The following is a 17,854-nucleotide window of genomic DNA, read 5'->3' as shown; positions in this document are numbered from 1 at the left end:
CCTGTGTGTTCCAGCTGGAATCCGCTGTACGTGTTGCTGGAACTGTAAGTGTTCCCAGTGGGACATTGGTATTTGTTCCCTCCTTGGGTTTGGTTTCGGACTTGGTTCTGGCTCAGTGTGTTAATGGGCCCTGTGTGAAGGGAAAAGGGGCAGGAGTGACTGCAGACACCGTAGCTGTAATTGAGATTGGGGGGGGGGGTGTGGTGTGGTGTGTGTGTTTGTTAAGGACAAACCAGAATTTCAATTTTTATTCTTAGAAATTAAGATAATTTTTTTATTATTATTTTATTTTCTTCAAAGCTTGACACTTTGAATGCTTAAAAATCCCTGGAAACAAGTTGTTTCGATTCCTGTACAACAAAGGGACAGGGCTGATAAACCCATTTTAACCCAGTACTTTGAGGTGTTCACCTAGGAGCTTTAAACTCATGCCAACTAACAACTTTACGAGTGGTTTAAGTGCCTAGCCTGAGAGGAAGTTCTCGAATGTGTCTTGAAAAGCCCTAGCGGAAGAAATCTCTGCTGTATGAGAGTTTTAAAAAAGGGTGTCAAAGAAGGACTGATGGAGATGTTGAGGGCACTTGCCCTGCTGACAGACTGGAATCCGGTCCGTCTCACAATGAAATTGTGTTTATGCAGAGAGTGTGTCAATAAAGGACTAAGCACCTTCCTGGGAAATGTTACAGCCTGGTAGTTAAGTTGTTCTGGGAGATGGCAGAGGGTGGATTCTTACCTCTTTAGGCAGAGGGAATTGGATTGTGCTCTCCTACTTTCTGGGTGAGTAAACAAACTCTTAAGCTACTGCAATAAAAGACATAATGCCACCAGTCTGGTGACTCTAGTTCCCCGGTGTATTTTTTCCAACTGAGACTGGCAAATTTGACCCCGTTTCAGCATTTCTGGAACGGCTGCAATTTGGTAATTTTGGTTGACTTACTACAAAAGAACCCCAAACTACCTGTTCCTTGCTACAGCCCTTGCAGGACAAGAATAATATTTTTATTTTTTGAAGATTTCTGTGAGCATTTAAACAGATCCAGCAAAGAAGAGAGGAAAATCGGTTATCCTGTTTATCTGGACTGGAGACAGGTGATATTTTCCTTCTTGTAGATGTTTGTAGTTACCCACTTAGTACTGAAAATGCTGTAACCTGGCGTAGGAAAGTCCTTTCTGATCCTGGCCGAGTTTGGTTCTCTGCCATAACTTGTTTATCATCTTCCCCTGAAGTCTTCTGAAGTCCAGACGCTGTTGTCTTTATTATGTACACATTGTCATAAAAAAAAAAAAGGCAAAACCCAAACCCTACTTACAATCTTATTTTCCTCATTCCTGAAACCTCCTAACCTGGTTGACTTGTTGGAGTGCATTTCATGCATTCTTAGCAGATGGGCTGAAGGAAACGCCTAGTTCACTGGCAGCTAGAGGCTAGAAAGCGTGTAGGGAGTTCATGAACGCTGCTTGTCTCCTCCTGCAGTCGCTGCAGAGCGCACACGGCCTGCCGGGGGAAGGATCCCGAGCTGCTGGACACAGCATGACCTTGGAAAATCTTACTGGAGTGACACCACTCGTGACAGTGAGTTAAGGTAGGAGAATTCCCTGAGAATTTCAACCTGTGCTCACTGGCTTTCTCAAATGTTCCCTGATTTGAAAGACACTCGGTGAAAGAGAATGCCTGCTTGTTAAATCATTGCCTAATACTTGGGAAGTGGAAAATTTTAAATTTTATTTATTTTTATTTTCTTTATTTGGGCTGTGTGAAATAGAGAACAAAGAGTTCCCTGTCTGATGCTACAGTAATGGGAAATTAATACTACTAGCGAGGGTGGGGAATGTGAAAAATGTTATAAAGTATTGTCTCTTGTGGCTCGCAGTCAACCACCTTGTCTCTTAAGCCTGTGTTGGCCGCGCATCCATCCTTGTCAACCTGAAGGACAAATAACTTAGACAATTACTTGCACTATTTTGCCATAATTAACCCTTCCTGAGAGAGGTGAGCTGAGTCTGTTTCATCCTGAGCTCCACTTCTACTGTATTTTGACAAGAGACACAAATCGGAAGGATTTCTGCCTCTTTTTGCAGACTTCCTGCTGGAAGATGGAAGAATGGGAAGTTCAGGTAACCAAGACCAATCTCCAGATGCTCCAAATCTAAGTCCTGACTCTTGGGACATCAGACTCCTCATGTGCATAAGATCATCGAGAGGACTGAGATGTAACCTAGGTTATATCCAGCCTTCTTATGACTACTTGTTGAAAAGCACAAGAGGGTTTTAAGAGAAATGAGGAAAAAATAGATAAATGACCAACCTTTCTTTAAAATAACGTATTATTTTTCTAGCATTGTTAACTACTGTGGTCACAATTCACACAAGCAAAACAGCTGCTGCACCCCAATAAACAGTGCTAAAGGAGCTTACAATTAATGTCACGAGCAAGTTAAGCGTGTTAATAAAGCGGTACAAAGACGCAATGGCTGGCTTGCACTGAGCAAGGCACAGGAAAAATAGACCTCTGGGCCAGAGCTAATGCTTTGGAAATTGTATGTTGCTGTGCAGTGGTGGAGCAGAGTGGGAAGAGCTGGCTTGCTGTTGAGATGGCCCGATGTAGTCCTTTCTCAGGCCATACGGTCACCGAGAAAGCCGAGTTTTCACTACCTGCTTTGAATTTTCCATGGCAAGCGTTGGCCTCCAGCTGAGCAACCAGAAAGTTTCTTAAGCTAAACAGCAGGGTGCTTTCTGAAACAAGAGTGGGCAAAAATAGTGTCTCTTCCTGGGCTTGGAGTTCTTTCAGTTGTTTGGCTGTGATGTGCTGGTTCCTGCTCCCCTCATCTGCCTTGGGAAGGTGCCTGTAAATCCAGGAGGGAAGGGGTTTTTGGTTTAAGTTTCAGCGTTTGGGAAAGTTTGGTCAGTTTTAAAGTTCTGAAAGACGGTCTTCTGAATCAGATGGCTGTTACAGAGCATCCCCGTGAATTTCCTAACTGGTGACCAACCTGTACCTGTCCCATCCCCACCACTGTGATGAGGTGGGCCAGAGGTTGGAGCTGGGGAAAGAATGCAAGAAGGACAAAGCAATAGAAATGCTAAAACGAGGACAGAGGAACTCTTGAGTTTAAACATAAATTGGTGGTTGATGACAGGGGACTAGGGCTAGCTGAACGAGGGGTCGTGAAGAGAGAACGCAACAGAGAAACAGGTAGAGCTAACAAGCAAAACTAGACGTAGAAGCAGATGATAAACATGGACAAGAATTTTGTAAATGAAGGCTTAAGATTAAAAAGGGAGATGGATTATGGCTGGATAACCTTAATCCTCATATTTCTTAATGTCTGAATACTTGGCTTTGCAGCCTGAACAGTCTTTTCATGTGTAAGAAACAGGGACCGTTTGGAGGCAGCCTTTGCAGATACTTCAGAATACCCTTCGAGACACAGATGAATGCAATGTTTATTGGGAAGCTTCTCAGCATTGGAGGGTTTATGATTAGAAAAGAAATCAGATAAATGTATTGGAATAGCTTAAGCAACGCTGTGTATTGCAGGGTTAGTTGGATGGAAACACAGATCTAATGATTCATTACGTTTTGCGTGATACAACTGGCTATCGGCCGAAGGATTCCCCGCTCTCTGAAAAATAACAGCCTTCTTTTTGCTACCAAGGTAAATCAATTATGCTGTGCGGTGTGATGAGCTGACAGTGAGACTGGAAAATTGAATAGAACCAGCAGGCCCTTCTCACTGCATTCGCAGCCTGAGCATTGCTAAATCTGATTTTGATTACAGCAGAAAATATGAGCTCTGGTTGTAGAACTAGCTCCCCTGCGGCCAGAAACTGCACAAATGCATAAAAACGACGCTTCACCAGGGCAAGCAGTGACATTCCTTGTCCTACTCTTACCATATCTGGCAGCAGAGATTTTTAAGGAGAACAAAAAGGAGTCTTACAGTCTTCTGTTGACTTCCTGCAAACTATTTTAGAGTTATTCCGGCCTTAAATCTGTAACTTCTGGTTGAGCTACAGTGTGTGTTTTAGCAGTCTTGCTACCAAAGCTTTAAGCAACTGGCAGGCCCATCACGTTCTAGGTAAGTTGTTTCAACCAAAAAAAGTTGTTTTGTTTGGTGGGTTTTTTTATTTGAATTTGCCATAATATGAATTTCCAATAATTTAATCTGAGTGTCTTTTTCTAACAGGTGAAACAACTAATTACTCTCAGAAGTCTTTTTCTTGTGGAGGTCTGTGCTGACAGTGACCAAGGTACTTTGAACTTCACCTTATCGAATGTTGTTATTATTTTAAGTTCCAGTGAGGTTTTTCTTTGATTTGTTTTTTCACTCTATCAGTGTGGGTTTGGAACAATGCAAAAACCAGAATTGGACAAAGCATTTCGATAAGTTCACCTTGAACTTTATCCAGGGCTAATGCCACCTCTGGATTATTTGTCCCAGTGCTTCAGTTCTTTTAGCACAGTTCCATCCTCGGGGCACGTTTGCACAGCGCTGGGCCCTACGCCCAGGGTTATGGAGACGGATGAGGGCAAAGTGAGAAATGACAGCTGGTGAATAGATGTGCCCCTTTTATTTTTCAGTAGAGCCGATGCGATGGCATTGACAGGTATCTCATACAAGGTCGGTATCCATCAGAGCCTTTTTGAGCCATTCACAGCTTTAAAGATGCAATATCCCTTACTAATGTCGCATATTGTACGGTTATATCAAACTTAGAGTTCTCCGGCAAAAGATACTGCTGTGAAGGAGTTAAAGATAAATAGGACTCAATTTGTCTGCTTGGGAGAAAGGGGCTCCCATCACATTCTGAGAAATGCAATGCATGTTTATTGAAAGTTTTCTCTTTTTGTTTTATATCTACTAAGGAAATATGAAAAGAAATGGGCCATGGAAGAAGCAGAAATCCAGATAAAAAATCTAATCTTAACAGTTCTTCTGGCCCTACCAGTTTCAGGAGGAAGATGGGCCCACCACTCCCTGTGCACTTTAAGTGGAATAGTATTTCTTTGACCAATCTGGGTTTTGGTTTTTTTTTTGGCAGGGGCTGTTGGTTATTGAAAATGGAAGACACCAGTAAGCTCTCTCCAAAGCCGTGTAAAAGCAAAGAACCCGTGAAAACAGAATGGGGGTCTCAGAGTGTTGTATTTACGTATTTCCAAGGGGATATTAACAGTGTGGTAGATGAGCATTTTTCTAGAGCTCTGAGCAATGCCAAGAACCCACAAGACCTGAGCACAAAGCACAAGGGCGAGACTGTTGTCCTGAAGAACGGTGAGCCGCTTTCTGTGCCTGAGCGTGGTGGTAGACAGGGGTGACTAGCTTTCACTAAGGAATGTAAGATGCAGCGTACTTAAATTTGGAATTGTGAGCAAACAGAAAGCAAGAAAATCACACTTGTAAAGCCCTGGATAATGTAGCTGGGACTTCCAGGGTAAATCCCTGTGCTTGCTGGGATGCTTCCCAAGCTCTCCATGGGCCTGTTGGCAGGACCAGGTCCTCATTTTCCAACCGTGAGCCTCCATCACTGTCAGATGATGCATTAAGTGCATTATGTCTTAATTTGTTGTCTTTGCAAAAATATATTTGTCTAACCTTGCAATTGTTAAAACCGTGCCTGTGCTAGTGGCCTGTAAGAAAGCCTGTGTAATATTTATTTGAAAGTATTGGTGGTGGTGGTGTAGTCCACTTTTAGTATGAATTTGTTGTTGATTTTTACAATAAGCAGTACCAAAGCAAGTATCTATGTCTTTAAAAATGAGTATGCAATCCGGTAGCATTACCTTAGAAGTCCGTTGGAATTTGCCTTGGAAAAAAATAAGAATTGGTGAGACTTCAGATGCTTTCTTTCTCTTTTTAAGTAGATAGCATGTCTCCCCATCAGTGGAATTTCTCTTCACATTGCTCCAAACCATATCCATCATCTTCTGCTACAAGCATGTCAAATTCTGGTCTGAATTTTTCTGCTGCTGGTATGGCAGGCCAATACCAGCCATCAGCTCCACGGAGTCATCCAACTCAGCCTGCAGATTTATGGCCCTTCCCTTCCATCGGGACTCCCAGTCTTACCAGTTCGGTATATCATCATGCCTTGCCTGACCTGCATGCGGTAGATGAACCGATCTCTGACAGGAAATACGGTTCTCTTCTTGGTCTTCTGCAACAGGAAAGGTGCCTGACATCCATGCAAGAATGTACCGTGAAGCAACACTCAAGTTCTGCTTGTATGACTGGACCTGCTAGGTTACAAAATATAAGCCAAAGTTCAGCTCCTGGGGGAGGTAAGGAAATATTTACTATCACTTTATCCTTTGATGACATCTTATGTAAAGAGACAAAATAATACAGCTTGTTCCTAAGGTTCTTGAGTTGGAGCCATCTTCAGCCCAGCTCATAGAAGTTTTCTTCAATAGTTGATCCATACCGTGGTACTTGGGATTGGTTAGCTAGCTAGTATGGCTTAATCAAAACTACGCGTTGCTCACTTGCACAATATTTTACCTTCTGGCTGACACTAGGGGATTATTTTAAGTGAATATAAACATTATCCACAGTGCCATCAGGATCTCTACCTTACAGGTAGTAGGTATGAGCAGATGCTCCTTATAGGTAGTAGGTAGAGCAGATGCTCCTGTACTATGACCAGAAGAGGGTGGCCAGGAAAGAGCCCTGAGCGCCCTATCTTGCTGTGTTAATGATACTCTGAATAAAGGGTGGGGAAACTGCAGCCCTTACCAGAAAGGCCAGGGATTTCTTTCCCTCCCCAGTCTCTGTCTGTAGCTGGGAGGACTAGTCGGAAGGGGCTGGCAGGCCAGCCTCGCCTTATCTCCCAGCTAATTCCTGCCTTCCACGAAGCACTGCTGCCCTGCGTGTGGAAGGCTGCGATTGCTCTGCAATCCCTAATGCAATCCACGCAGGAGCGACGATTGTTGCTTATTTATTATTAACGATTAGTAGGAATCCCAGTCCTACCTACTGCCAGCACACGGAGAACGATGGCTGGTGACTGAAGTCCATTTCCTGGGAGGTGACATCCCCACAGCATCTGGGACTGCTGGATGAAATTGCTCCCTTGTGAGTAATTGCTGCCTTGAGCAGCTCTCTGGGGTCAGGCTGCCTGGCCCTGGTGCGCTGTTGGGGTACGCCTGCGTTGCCATTCTTGGGCGTCACCCGCATCGTCAGCTTGGCACTGGCCTCCAAGAAAAATGGGTTGTGAAATTGTTTAGGGAGTCTGCTGGAAAAATAGAGCGCGTCCTACCTGGTGCTTCTAGATAAAAAGGACCGGGCGTGTGAAGAAGTGATCTTGAGCCTTAGGTTTTCAAAAATAACCAGCTGTGAAATACCTACTGGTTACCCAGTTCCTAATCTGCGTCCGCAGGAATTTGGCAGAACATTGGTGCTAAAACTGCTGGTTATATCTGCAGCCTTGTCCTTTTTGGAGGCTACACCAGAGCTATGTTGTTATGAGGACCCCAGCTGTAGGTGTTTTGCTAACTTTTTCTTGCTAGAGCGTTCAATGCTTTCTGTGTATGGAAAAGGGAAAGTGTGTATGTTTTTAGCTGGAATATAGACCTCCTGCTCCTGATATAATGGATGTAGCTGAGACCGCAAGTATGAATTGCACCCTAGACTTTTTGCAGCTAGTAAACAACGGTCTAATTACTTTGAAGACTCTGTCTGCACTTCTAGGATTTAATTTAAGAACAAGGTTAGGTGCCCTCTTCCCCCAAGGGGGCAATGTCAGCCTACCAAGGCTTGGGAGCCCAAGGAACCGACGCCTCCAAAAAAGGAGATGTTTCATGAAACTAGCCTTGGGATCGAAAAAGGGAAGCAGCGCTAACGACTTCTGTTCAAAATTTCAGAAAGAAAATGACTGGGGGGAAAACTGAAGAGGAAATTAAACAGCTCGATGTTCCCCAACCACCGCAAATTAAAGCTTTTTCTTTCAGGATGTTTACAGGGCCTTTCTGAATATTCGGGGAGCCTCGTAACACCCTATCTGTAACGCTGTGCATGTGCTTATCAAGCAACCCAAAAAAGAAGAGATAAGAAATGACTGGCCCATGTTCACAGGGAGTGTTTGGCAAGTCCCTAGGATGTGTGCATCTAGGCTGGCTGTGGGAGTCCCCGTTTCTTGGCGCTATCTGTTAAATATACTTCTTGTTGCGCTGTGTCATGTTTAAGAACAGCTGATATTTATATTTATGGAAGTATATATTGCTGTGCCAGACAGCACAGAGCTCCCCAGCACCTGTGCTATAAGCTGGGCTGCAAAAGCACAAGGTTTCTTTAGGAACTGCTGCCTACTTTTAGCTTTATGTTGAATCTCTGCTCATCTCCGGTATTTTATTTTTTTTTTAAGAGAGGAAAGCAAGCACTTACCAAGGCTCAGAAAATCCCAGCGTAAGCCATGCCGCTGCAGGTGAGTAATGAAACCAGCAGGTTTGGACCGAATTAATAGTCACGTATGAAGGATAGCTGCCTTGCTTATGCACGCAGAATTAAAGATGCTTTCTTGCTTGCTTCCAGACTATATTTCAAAAGCTTGCTTTTCCCCCAGATATACACGCCATCTCCCATAACTACATTAACAGAGAAGAGGGTAAAATGAGATATGTGATCTTTTCACTTCGTCTGCCTTGGGTTTTGTGGTCCTACCATCAGCTTGCCGCTTTGCAATGCCTATTTTGGGCTGGCTGTCTAAATTTCAGATCCCAGAAAGATAGGACACCCCTTGCTTTGTAGCTCAAGCACCCGGCTTCAGGCTGAGGTCCCCGTGGGACCTGTGTGCTCGTGTCGCTGCAGTTCTCACCGACAAACCCACCACGCTGCTAGCGGCGTCGTTCTAAGAAATTATTCCCAAAGTATTCAGGCTTCCGTATTTTTGTTAGCCTCTTGAGACTGCGTCACACCCTGATGTTGGTTCTTCGATGTGCAATATTTTGGGGATGCTTTGGAGGGGTCATTCAGGTTATTCTAGTAAGGGCCCTCTTGCATCAGACCCAAAGGTGCAATTCTGTTTGCACAACGTCTTAGGAGATTGCGTGGACTATGCTGTTTGACGGTCCTGATGCTGCTGTGTCTTTCAGGTATTCAGATTCACGACAGAAGACGAGATTTGTACTTTTAGCAACTGGATGTTTCTACTTTATTCTGAAAGAGAAAGTTCCGGCCGTGAACTTTTTATTATTTGCAACTGTGAATCAGGAAGACATGAACTGCAGATATTCTGTGCTTTTTCTCTCAGCTGGAAGAATAGATGTGCTGCTTGGGGAATGAAAAATCATCTTTTTCTATTCAGTAAATAATTTCTAATAGCTGCGGTATTAAACCTGAGAGTATGTTTGTTGTGAAGAAATACTGTCTACTTAAGGCGTTTCATGGAGCCCTCTTGAAAGGACCCAGCACTTTTTTAGTCTTTCTGTGTTTATTCATTTATTAGTTATCTCTTGGTAAGAAGCACGATTCTTATCAACACAGTTGATAACTGATAAATGCAGGGATGCAGTTAGCATAAATTCAGTGCTGCAGCTTCTTAGCTTGATTTGATATCTCCATATTGTTCAAAATAGTCTTAGACCGTGGGCAAGAGGCTTCAAGACAAGCACGGGTCAGCAAAGCACGTTATCGTATTTATTTTTTGGAAGTACAGTAATTTGTAACCATACTTGCAATTCACAGGGACATCCTTCAGAAGCCATATAATATGCATATGCCCGAAGGCTCTGTTTTGCCCTCCCGTAATGTATAATCATCCTTTCGAAAACAGTGAACTAACACTAGATCTGGGAGGAAATCTGCATCCTCGTTGGATGCAATTAAAATACCATTGAGCAGAAAGGCGGAGGTGGCGATGGTATATTTTCCCAGCCTCTCTGCGGGCGTAAAAGGTTCTTTTTCTAAATAAACCCTGTGGGGATGGATTTTAAATGATTGAGCTTGAAGGACTTGGCCACCTGAACAAGCGAAAACCAATCCCTCCATGGCAGCTGCATCCCACAGACGGAGAGCGGCTGAACTGGGGGTGGGTGGTCCCGATGCTCCTCCCCGCAGCAGAACGGCAGCCGTGAACGGGCCATCGGTACCGCGCAGTCAGATCCCCCCTCGCTTCACCACTCGCCCGGGGCAAATAGAATTCCTGAAGCTTCTGCGGGTAAAACCTCCTATGGCTGGTGTTGAGGTTCGTGTATGTAATCCCTGCAGCAAGAGAGACTGCTTAGCCTTTAGGGTCAATCCCGAGGATAAAAAAGATTTGTGTTTATGTTTTCCTTCTTCATTAGCTATACATTAATTTAATATAAAGGAGCACGATTAATTTCCTGGCAGCTTTATGCATTTGCTGAAGGAAATTTGACCGTTTTTGCTCCTAGAGCTTGTGATTTTGTAGGAGAAATCCTCAGCTGGTATAAAGTGTTTGCGGCTCTGTTTGTGCCACATATCTATGCTGCCACTGAATCTCCTTCAGTTATAACATCCTGCATAATTTTATAAGTAATTTGAGTTCAGCAACTTTCGATGTTTATGCTACTGATTCAAAAAGAAAAATTAAAAAAAAAAAATCCCGGTTTGTATGATAGAAGTCTGCTCTAGCCATATACGTGGGTTAGACCAACCTGAGATCACATGCGAGGGGAACTGTTTTAACTAAATTAATAAAGGGTAGACCAACATCCTGTCTCTTGATAGACGAGCACTGACAAATCACTCATTTTTACTATTTCTACACAACTGCCTTTCTGCTCTTTCAGCTTTAGGAATACTTACCCAAGTACTTTTCTTCTGTCATCCCAAATCACTTAATTCCCTGATTTTTAAGACCACGTGGTAATATAATCTGCCTTCCGTCATGGGCCGAAGCAGAGATTTCCAAGCTGTGCTCCGTACGTGTGTCTTACTGGCGTGTGTTGTAATTCCAGTGAAGTTACTGCTTCAGAATAGTGAAATACTACTTTTCTCTCCCTCTGCCCTCCCTCCTAAAAGAAAATGCTTAAATAATTCTGTCTAAGGTCAGAAAATGTGTGTGACAGTATATTTAAATGCTCTTAAAAGGTAGTGTTTCTTGGAACAGTTTGGTCCAGTGCGTGTCACAGCTGGGAATATTCAAAGTGACTTATAAAGCCCGTGTTTCTGGTGAATCAACCAAGTGGGGTCGGACAGTGTCGGGGGAGGAAAACACCTCGTTTTTAAATGCATGTCACTTAATGGAAGGACACAAGGTGGAACTGCCTTGACACGGTAACGCTTTGAGCCACTGCAGGGTTTGGCAAGGCCGTGTCCTCACCATCTGACCTGGGGAAAAGGAGCAAGCGCTGGGGCAGCCTGAGGGAGGGTGTCTTACCCCGGTCCCCCTTCTCCTGGGCAGATGGGTGCATGTTCCCCTCCCCGGCTGCGGGAAGGACGATGGCCCCGGGGTGCAGGGCTGGGGACAGAGGCTCTGCTGCTCCGCCGTTTGGTCTCATACCACCCGACCGGAGCGTGCCTGGCTTTGTGGGCGTCTTAATAATCAATGCAGTTAACCTAGCAGCGCAATTTGCCTTTAATCACTTAGTATGAATAGAGGCGTGAGCATTGCACAGCAGTTCCCTGCATTAGGAAGGCTTTTATATATATATAAGAAATATATACACATATATCTATTCCTCTACATATTGTTTGTCCAGAGTGGAGCGTTTCTTGCTTTCCCACTCAGGCTAATGCCGCATTCCTGATGCTGCCGTCACGCTCCGGTGCCGGCGCCTTCATTCCCATGCAGGACGTGCGCTCCCTCGCTCGGAAGGACTTGGCAGACGGCGCCCGGCATTCAGCAGCTGCCATCTGGTACTTCCCACGGTTATTTTCGGTTCCTCCTCTGAATGCAGCAATCACGGTGGTGACGGGAGGAGAAGGGATGCGGGATGGACCTGTTTCAACAGCTTCCGCCTCCCCCGGTGCTAGCGCACCTCTGCGGAGACTGCTCCGAAGGACAGAAGGACAAACGTGGGCCAGGTGTTACATTTTCTGGTAATTTACTGACCCTGTGGGAAAATGCTCTTTGCCTTCGTTTGGGTGCCATTTCTAAAGCTTTAGCGCAGGAATAACTTCTTTGCACGGGTGGTTTTTCTCTCGGCTTTTTCTGATGGGCAGATGAGATGCAAAGAGCCCCGTGCGGAGATTTAGGCAGAGAAAAACACACCAGTGCTTGGCATGCCTGCCCTGGGAGGAGATTGGGGCTTCTTTTCTTTTTTTTTTAATAGGCTGTAGGAACCGTTGTACATGTTGCACCGGGCACCTCTCGGACATAGGCATTTTCTTCCGTGCCCTCTCGCACGGGGTGGCCCTGGTCCAGCTCCTCCTCTGATGGGCAGATAAAGCTCGTGGGTGGCTGGGAGCAGCAGCGGAGCTGGCTTAGCCGCTCCACCCCATTTTAGTCATTCATTAGCAGCGTTAAAAATAGTCCCGGACTGCAAGGACAAACAAGAGAGATTCTTTTGCCATTAAAGAAAAACCTAAGGGTTTAAAAAAAAAAAAAAAAAAAAAAAAAAAAGGCAGGCAGGAAGGCAAGAATGCTACAGGGTAACTCAACCACAGTTTCTATGGCCTCTTCTGGGCGTTCGTTGCCTCTCTTCCCCATCAGCCTAAGCATTTTACTTGACGCCAGTCTAGTTCCAAAATGTCCCAGAAGCATGACGGAGGTGTGACGGTGTGTTTGCATTTCTTATTCCTAATTTTGGATGAGGAGCTGAAAGAAACAGAAATTCTCCCGTGCTCACTCGGGCTGGAGGTGGCGGCCCTTTGCTGGGGAGCTGGGCTGTCCCTGGGAGAGGGCTGGCCGGCCCCAGCCCAGGGGACAACCACCAGCTGGCGGTGATGCCAACAGCGATGCCGCCTGGGAAAATGGTCACGGCTGGTGGCCCTTACCCTGGAGCTGATGTCCCTCATCCCTTTTGGAGCAGGGAACCCAAGCGGTTGTTGCTTTTCTTTTTGTTCAGGTGTCAATTAATTTCATAGAATCACAGAATCGCCTAGGTTGGGAGGGGCCTTTCAGATCATCTAGTCCAACCATCAACCTCACGCTGACAAAACCCATCAGTAAAGATTTGCCCCGTCACCAGTGAGAAAGGGACACCTTGTCAACCCCTGTGGCACGCGGCCCTTGGTAAACACTCGCTCATCACTGGAATTTTTGACCGTCTTGTGGTTTTTAACCCTCTTTTCTGGTAGGCTCTGCCAAGTGGGACAGTCCTGCTCCTGCTGAGCGGCTCGGAGCGGCACGGCAAGGCGGAGATCTGGCCAGAGCAGGGCAGTTGTCTGAACTCTGTGATCTGTGCCCTGCGCAATGCTGCCGAAGGTCAGGAAATAGCGTCAAAATTCCTTTTTTTTTAATTTTTAAAATAAAAAATAATCTCAAAGGTGGTTCATGTGGGAAAGTTCTCAAAGCATTGAAGAAAGCTAGTGGGTTTGGGTGAGAAGAGTGGATTCATGGCATGCCCTAGAGAAGAGCAGAAGCGTGGGTGGGAAAGAGCTTGCCATCCGAGCAGAGAGGCTCTCACCTTCACTCGGGAATGTGACGGCTCCTTGCTCCTGGGTAGGTGGGCTCCCAAATCCCCCCAGGAAAATGGCAGCCGAGCCTTTTCCATCACTGTCCGAAGGGCTGGTTCTGCTCGCTTCGTGTCCCAGCAGCCTGGGGAGCCGCTGGGTGCAGGGCGCTGCCATAAGGAGGGGGACTGGAGCCAAACCTGCCCACCTCATCAGTGCCTCCGCGCAGAGAGCACGGTGCTCTGCCAGCCTTTTCCAAAGCTGGGTCAGGAAAAATGCTCCTTACTAGGTCTTTTTTTTTTTCCCCCGCTCTGTGTGTGTATTTGGGGTTATTTTCCCTGTGGGCAGATTTATGACTAAGTGTCCGTGTGGCCTTGGTAGAAATAAAGGCAAACAAATAACTGGAAGAGGTGATTTCCTGGGAAAGGTAAAAGCGTCGTCGCCCCACTCTGTTTTGTGATCTGTTTTCCTGTACTGTCGGGTTTGAAACACTGCACGTTTTGGGCTCAGGGCTCTAATCCACTTAGCTGCTGATCCCCTGAGCCCTTGTTACTACCCTCTGAGTTATCACATCGAGTTACACTGGGAGGATTTCAGCAGCAAAAGGGTGCAAACTGGTGGTTTTGGTGCCTGGGCTGCTGGGAGGAGGATGCTCTCCTCGTTTCAGTATCGCGCCCCGTGTCGGAGGGCTGCGTGTCACCGCACTGGCAAAACTGCTGTGCAAGCACCTCTGCTGCGGTCACATCACCCCCATCGCAATTTCTTTGCCGAGGGGGTGCAAAGGCAGCTGAGGAGGGGACAAGTCAGCGGCCGGGCTGCGGCATGGGGCTCTCTGGGCCACTGAGGATGATGCTTTTGGGTGGCTGGAGCCGTAACGGAGCAGGCTGACCCCAACTGAAAGGTGGTGCTGCTCTAAACGCAGCCCAGCGAGAGCCCCCGCCTCCCCTCTGAGCTCACCAGCACCCACGCTGTGGGTTCCCACTGCTCCCAGCGCCTCGGCCAGCTGGCTGAAGCTGGGTGCAGCACCCCGAAAGCTGGTGGCTTCTTCCAGCCTCCATCCTCCCCCCTGCGCCCCCATCTGGGCTCTGCAGGGTCCAGGTTTGAGCCTGAGCAGAGCAATTTGTGTTTTCCCCATCGCTTTTTCTCCACCTGGCAGATGCTCGGTCCGGTACAGGGCTATATAAATATTACCAAGCAGTTTTTCATACTGAAATACAACAGCATCTCATCTCCTCCTTACCGCCTTTCCACCTGAGATAGGGATAAAGTAGCAGCTCTCTCCCACAAATAAAAAGTTTCTATGCTCAGCATTCTGACTCACTCCCATTAGCTCCCAATACTCTACATTTACCAGAGAGAAGTGTCACTTTAGGTAAATCCCGCTACCAAACGGAAAAACAAATTGAGCGGATGGAAGGAAACTGAATGTACTGAACACGCAAAGGGCATCTCGTAACTGAGCACAGCCTAAAATAATCCTGCACTGGCTGCCTGTCACGTGCTGTCTCCCCGTGCCTGGATGGCTGCGAGGGACTCCATCGGCAGTGGAGAAGCACCCCGACATGGGCTTCATCTCTTACCCCTTGTCCATAGGCTCAGGGATGACCCAAGTCCTGCAGATACCACTGAGTGATGCGGTCAAGGGACAACGCTTTGATTTGGTCTTGCAGAATCATGGAATGGTTTGGGTTGGAAGGGACCTCAAAGCCCATCCAGTGCCACCCCCTGCCCTGGGCAGGGACACCTCCCACCAGACCAGGTTGCTCCAAGCCCCGTCCAGCCTGGCCTTGAACCCCTCCAGGGATGGGGCAGCCACAGCTTCTCTGGGCAACCTGGGCCAGGGGCTCACCACCCTCACAGCAAAGAAATTCTTCCTAATATCTAAATCTCCCCTCTTCCAGTTTAAAACCGTTCCCCCTCGTCCTATGGCTCCCCTCCCTGATCCAGAGTCCCTCCCCATCCTTCCTGTAGGCCCCCTTCACATACTGGAAGGGGCTGGAAGGTCTCCCCGGAGCCTTCTCTTCTCTAGGCTGAACCCCCCCAGCTCTCTCAGCCTGTCCTCACAGCAGAGGGGCTCCAGCCCTCCCAGCATCTCCGTGGCCTCCTCTGGCCCTGCTCAAACAGATCCATGTTCTTCTTGTGCTGAGGACCATGAAAGCCTTGAAAGTCTGTTTGTCTCATAGTTTTGTGGATCCCATCCAGCTCCTGGCCCCATGGAGTGGCTCCCACGTCTGACTGGGTCTGGTTGTGGCTCTGGAAACCAGGACATCTGGATTTGGGTAGGTCGTAGAGCAGCGTGGGCTAATGCGGAAAAGCCAGGTTCTCAGGAGGGCAGGGAGGAAGGCTATTGCTTCTTGTGAACTGCTCAAATATTGTCAAGTCTCAAGTGTGTTCCGGATACATGATATTTAACAGAAGTCGCCATGTGCAGCTCACCCGTGTGAGGAACGCTGTGTACAATCTGGGTATGTACTCACATCACTCCAGAGAGAAACACAAGGGCTAATTAGAAATGATGGGCAATTAGGAAAGTTCTCCAGCTGGACTTTTTGACGCATAAAGGAGTTGTGAGGTTTTTTTGATGTTAGAATAAGTAGATTTTAAGGAAAATCTCCCCGCTTTAGTCAAGCTGTCACAGAACTAAGACATCTGAGACGTGTGATACTATCACAGTTCCACCTACCACACGTTGTTTGTTGGGGCTGGGTTTGTGCCATGTTTTAAGAAAAGATTAGCATTCGCAATGCTCTCTTTCCCCTGCCTAAGGTTGCACCAGTAACTGCTGATCGTAAGTGTGAAAAGAGCAGCCAGGCATGACTAGAAGAAGTTCTTTACAGTGAGGGTGGCGAGACACTGGCCCAGGCTGCCCAGAGAGGTGGTGGAGGCCCCATCCCTGGAGACATCCAAGGCCAGGCTGGATGAGGCTCTGAGCAACCTGATCTAGTTGAAGATGTCCCTGCCGACTGCAGGGGGGTTGGACTAGATGGCCTTTAGAGGTCCCTTCCAACCCAACACATTCTAGGATTCTATGATTTGGCTCGTGAATCATAAAGGTGCTTCGCTAGAACAGCAGCATCCAGGGCTGCGCCGTGTCGCGGGGAGCAGGGAGGTGAGTGATTTACTGTGAGTAAAAGGGCTGGGGCAGGAGGGGCGGGGGGGTGTTACCACTCTGCTCCACGCAGGATCTGAGCACCCTCTCCTTGACCTCTCTGTTTGCCAACAGAGTGCGAAACGATTGCCCAAAGCCTGCCCTGGGTGGTTTGGAACTGCTTTTCTGGCTTTGTCCAAATATGCAGGATGAGGATCACCGCTGAACCCTTTATCCCATTTCTTGCCAAAAAAAAAAAATACATATATTACAGAGGATTGAGTTTTTTAGATGGTTTTGGGGCGTAAAATCCATACGCGTGGTCTATAAGGTGGCACAAGCACAGCTGGTCGGTGCGTGACTCACGCCTGTCCCCACCTGGGCAGGGCTGGAGGATAACCCGGGTCTGATGAGGGGTTTTTGAGGTCTGTCACTCCAACCACGCTGTTCCGGGCCGCCTGTCTCGCCAGGAACACCCACGGGACAGTGTGATGCCGAGGGAGGGGAGGAGGCGTCGCCGATGAGATATTTGACACGCTTATGATTTAACAGCTATTCAAACTTTGTTCGTGAGGCAAGGCAGATCGAGAGGTTGAATTTAACAGCGCTTAATCATTAACCGGTTCAGGGGTTTGCAAAGCGAGTAAACAAAATAACTGAATGGTGACTTAATTACGGTTTTGAAGGTGACAAAATTCACACTAACCTACTAGAAGGTATCCCAAATCAATGCATATACATATGAGTAAAGGTACAAATCACAAATTAATGCTTTTTTTTATATATTTATCTAAGCAAAGCATAGAAGCACATGCATACACACACATACAGGTCTCCGATCGGGAATTTCTTAATAGCAGGTAATGCTAGCGAGCCGAAAGGTGCCGCTTTTAGGTCCTACACGTGCACCGATGGACACAAGAGCATCCACACCCATAAAGCTGATGTGTATCTCGCGACCACCACAGGAGGCAAAGCCAGGCAGGAGCTCACGGGCAGGCGGCGGGTTGAGGGATGCACCGTGCATCAGCATCCCGTGAGGCATCCCCATGCAGCATCCTCCCCGCACGGGCACGAGCAGTGACCCCCCCACATAGAAACACATTGGCTGCCCGCAAGCTGTGTACTGGTATCCCAAAAACTAGCTTGGTTTGTGTTTTTTTTTTTATTTTTTCCTTCCTTACACAGAAAAGCAGCCTGGAAATACCGGTTTGGGAAGCAGCTGTGGGATGATCCCGCAGGGCACTGGCGCTG

General features: G+C 47.0%; 1 protein-coding gene across 5 annotated transcripts; it reads left to right on the top strand.

The window, feature by feature from the left end:
• The first annotated feature begins 61 nt into the window (after positions 1 to 61).
• On the top strand, positions 62 to 13,330 carry VGLL1 (vestigial like family member 1). Of its 5 annotated transcripts, none has more exons than XR_010072423.1 (7): positions 62 to 1,583; positions 4,186 to 4,249; positions 5,042 to 5,271; positions 5,859 to 6,278; positions 8,360 to 8,419; positions 9,087 to 11,982; positions 13,198 to 13,330. XR_010072423.1 is itself a non-coding variant. In XM_063345560.1 (6 exons), the coding sequence occupies exons 3-6, from the start codon at positions 5,061 to 5,063 to the stop codon at positions 9,125 to 9,127; spliced, it is 729 nt and encodes a 242-aa protein (XP_063201630.1). In that variant the 5' UTR covers positions 62 to 1,583; positions 4,186 to 4,249; positions 5,042 to 5,060; the 3' UTR covers positions 9,128 to 13,330. The 5 variants fall into 5 exon arrangements, 3 of the variants coding, with proteins under 3 accessions (XP_063201630.1, XP_063201627.1, XP_063201629.1); XR_010072422.1 differs by having other exon boundaries at positions 9,087 to 11,997; XM_063345560.1 differs by having other exon boundaries at positions 5,862 to 6,278; positions 9,087 to 13,330.
• Positions 13,331 to 17,854: the final 4,524 nt, after the last annotated feature.

The sequence above is a fragment of the Chroicocephalus ridibundus genome, chromosome 9 (genome assembly GCF_963924245.1).
Source record: "Chroicocephalus ridibundus chromosome 9, bChrRid1.1, whole genome shotgun sequence".
Lineage (NCBI taxonomy): Eukaryota > Metazoa > Chordata > Aves > Charadriiformes > Laridae > Chroicocephalus > Chroicocephalus ridibundus.
The sequence above is the reverse complement of the archived record's forward strand: the minus strand, read 5'-3'. Positions and strand labels throughout refer to the sequence as shown.

Excerpts from the sequence above, each read along its gene's own strand:
- VGLL1 (XM_063345557.1), top strand. The coding sequence starts at position 5,061 with ATGGAAGACACCAGTAAGCTCTCTCCAAAGCCGTGTAAAAGCAAAGAA. Across the intron at positions 5,272-5,858 it reads GACTGTTGTCCTGAAGAACG|TAGATAGCATGTCTCCCCAT; the intron begins GTGAGCCGCTTT and ends TCTCTTTTTAAG. Across the intron at positions 6,279-8,359 it reads AAGTTCAGCTCCTGGGGGAG|AGAGGAAAGCAAGCACTTAC; the intron begins GTAAGGAAATAT and ends TTTTTTTTTAAG.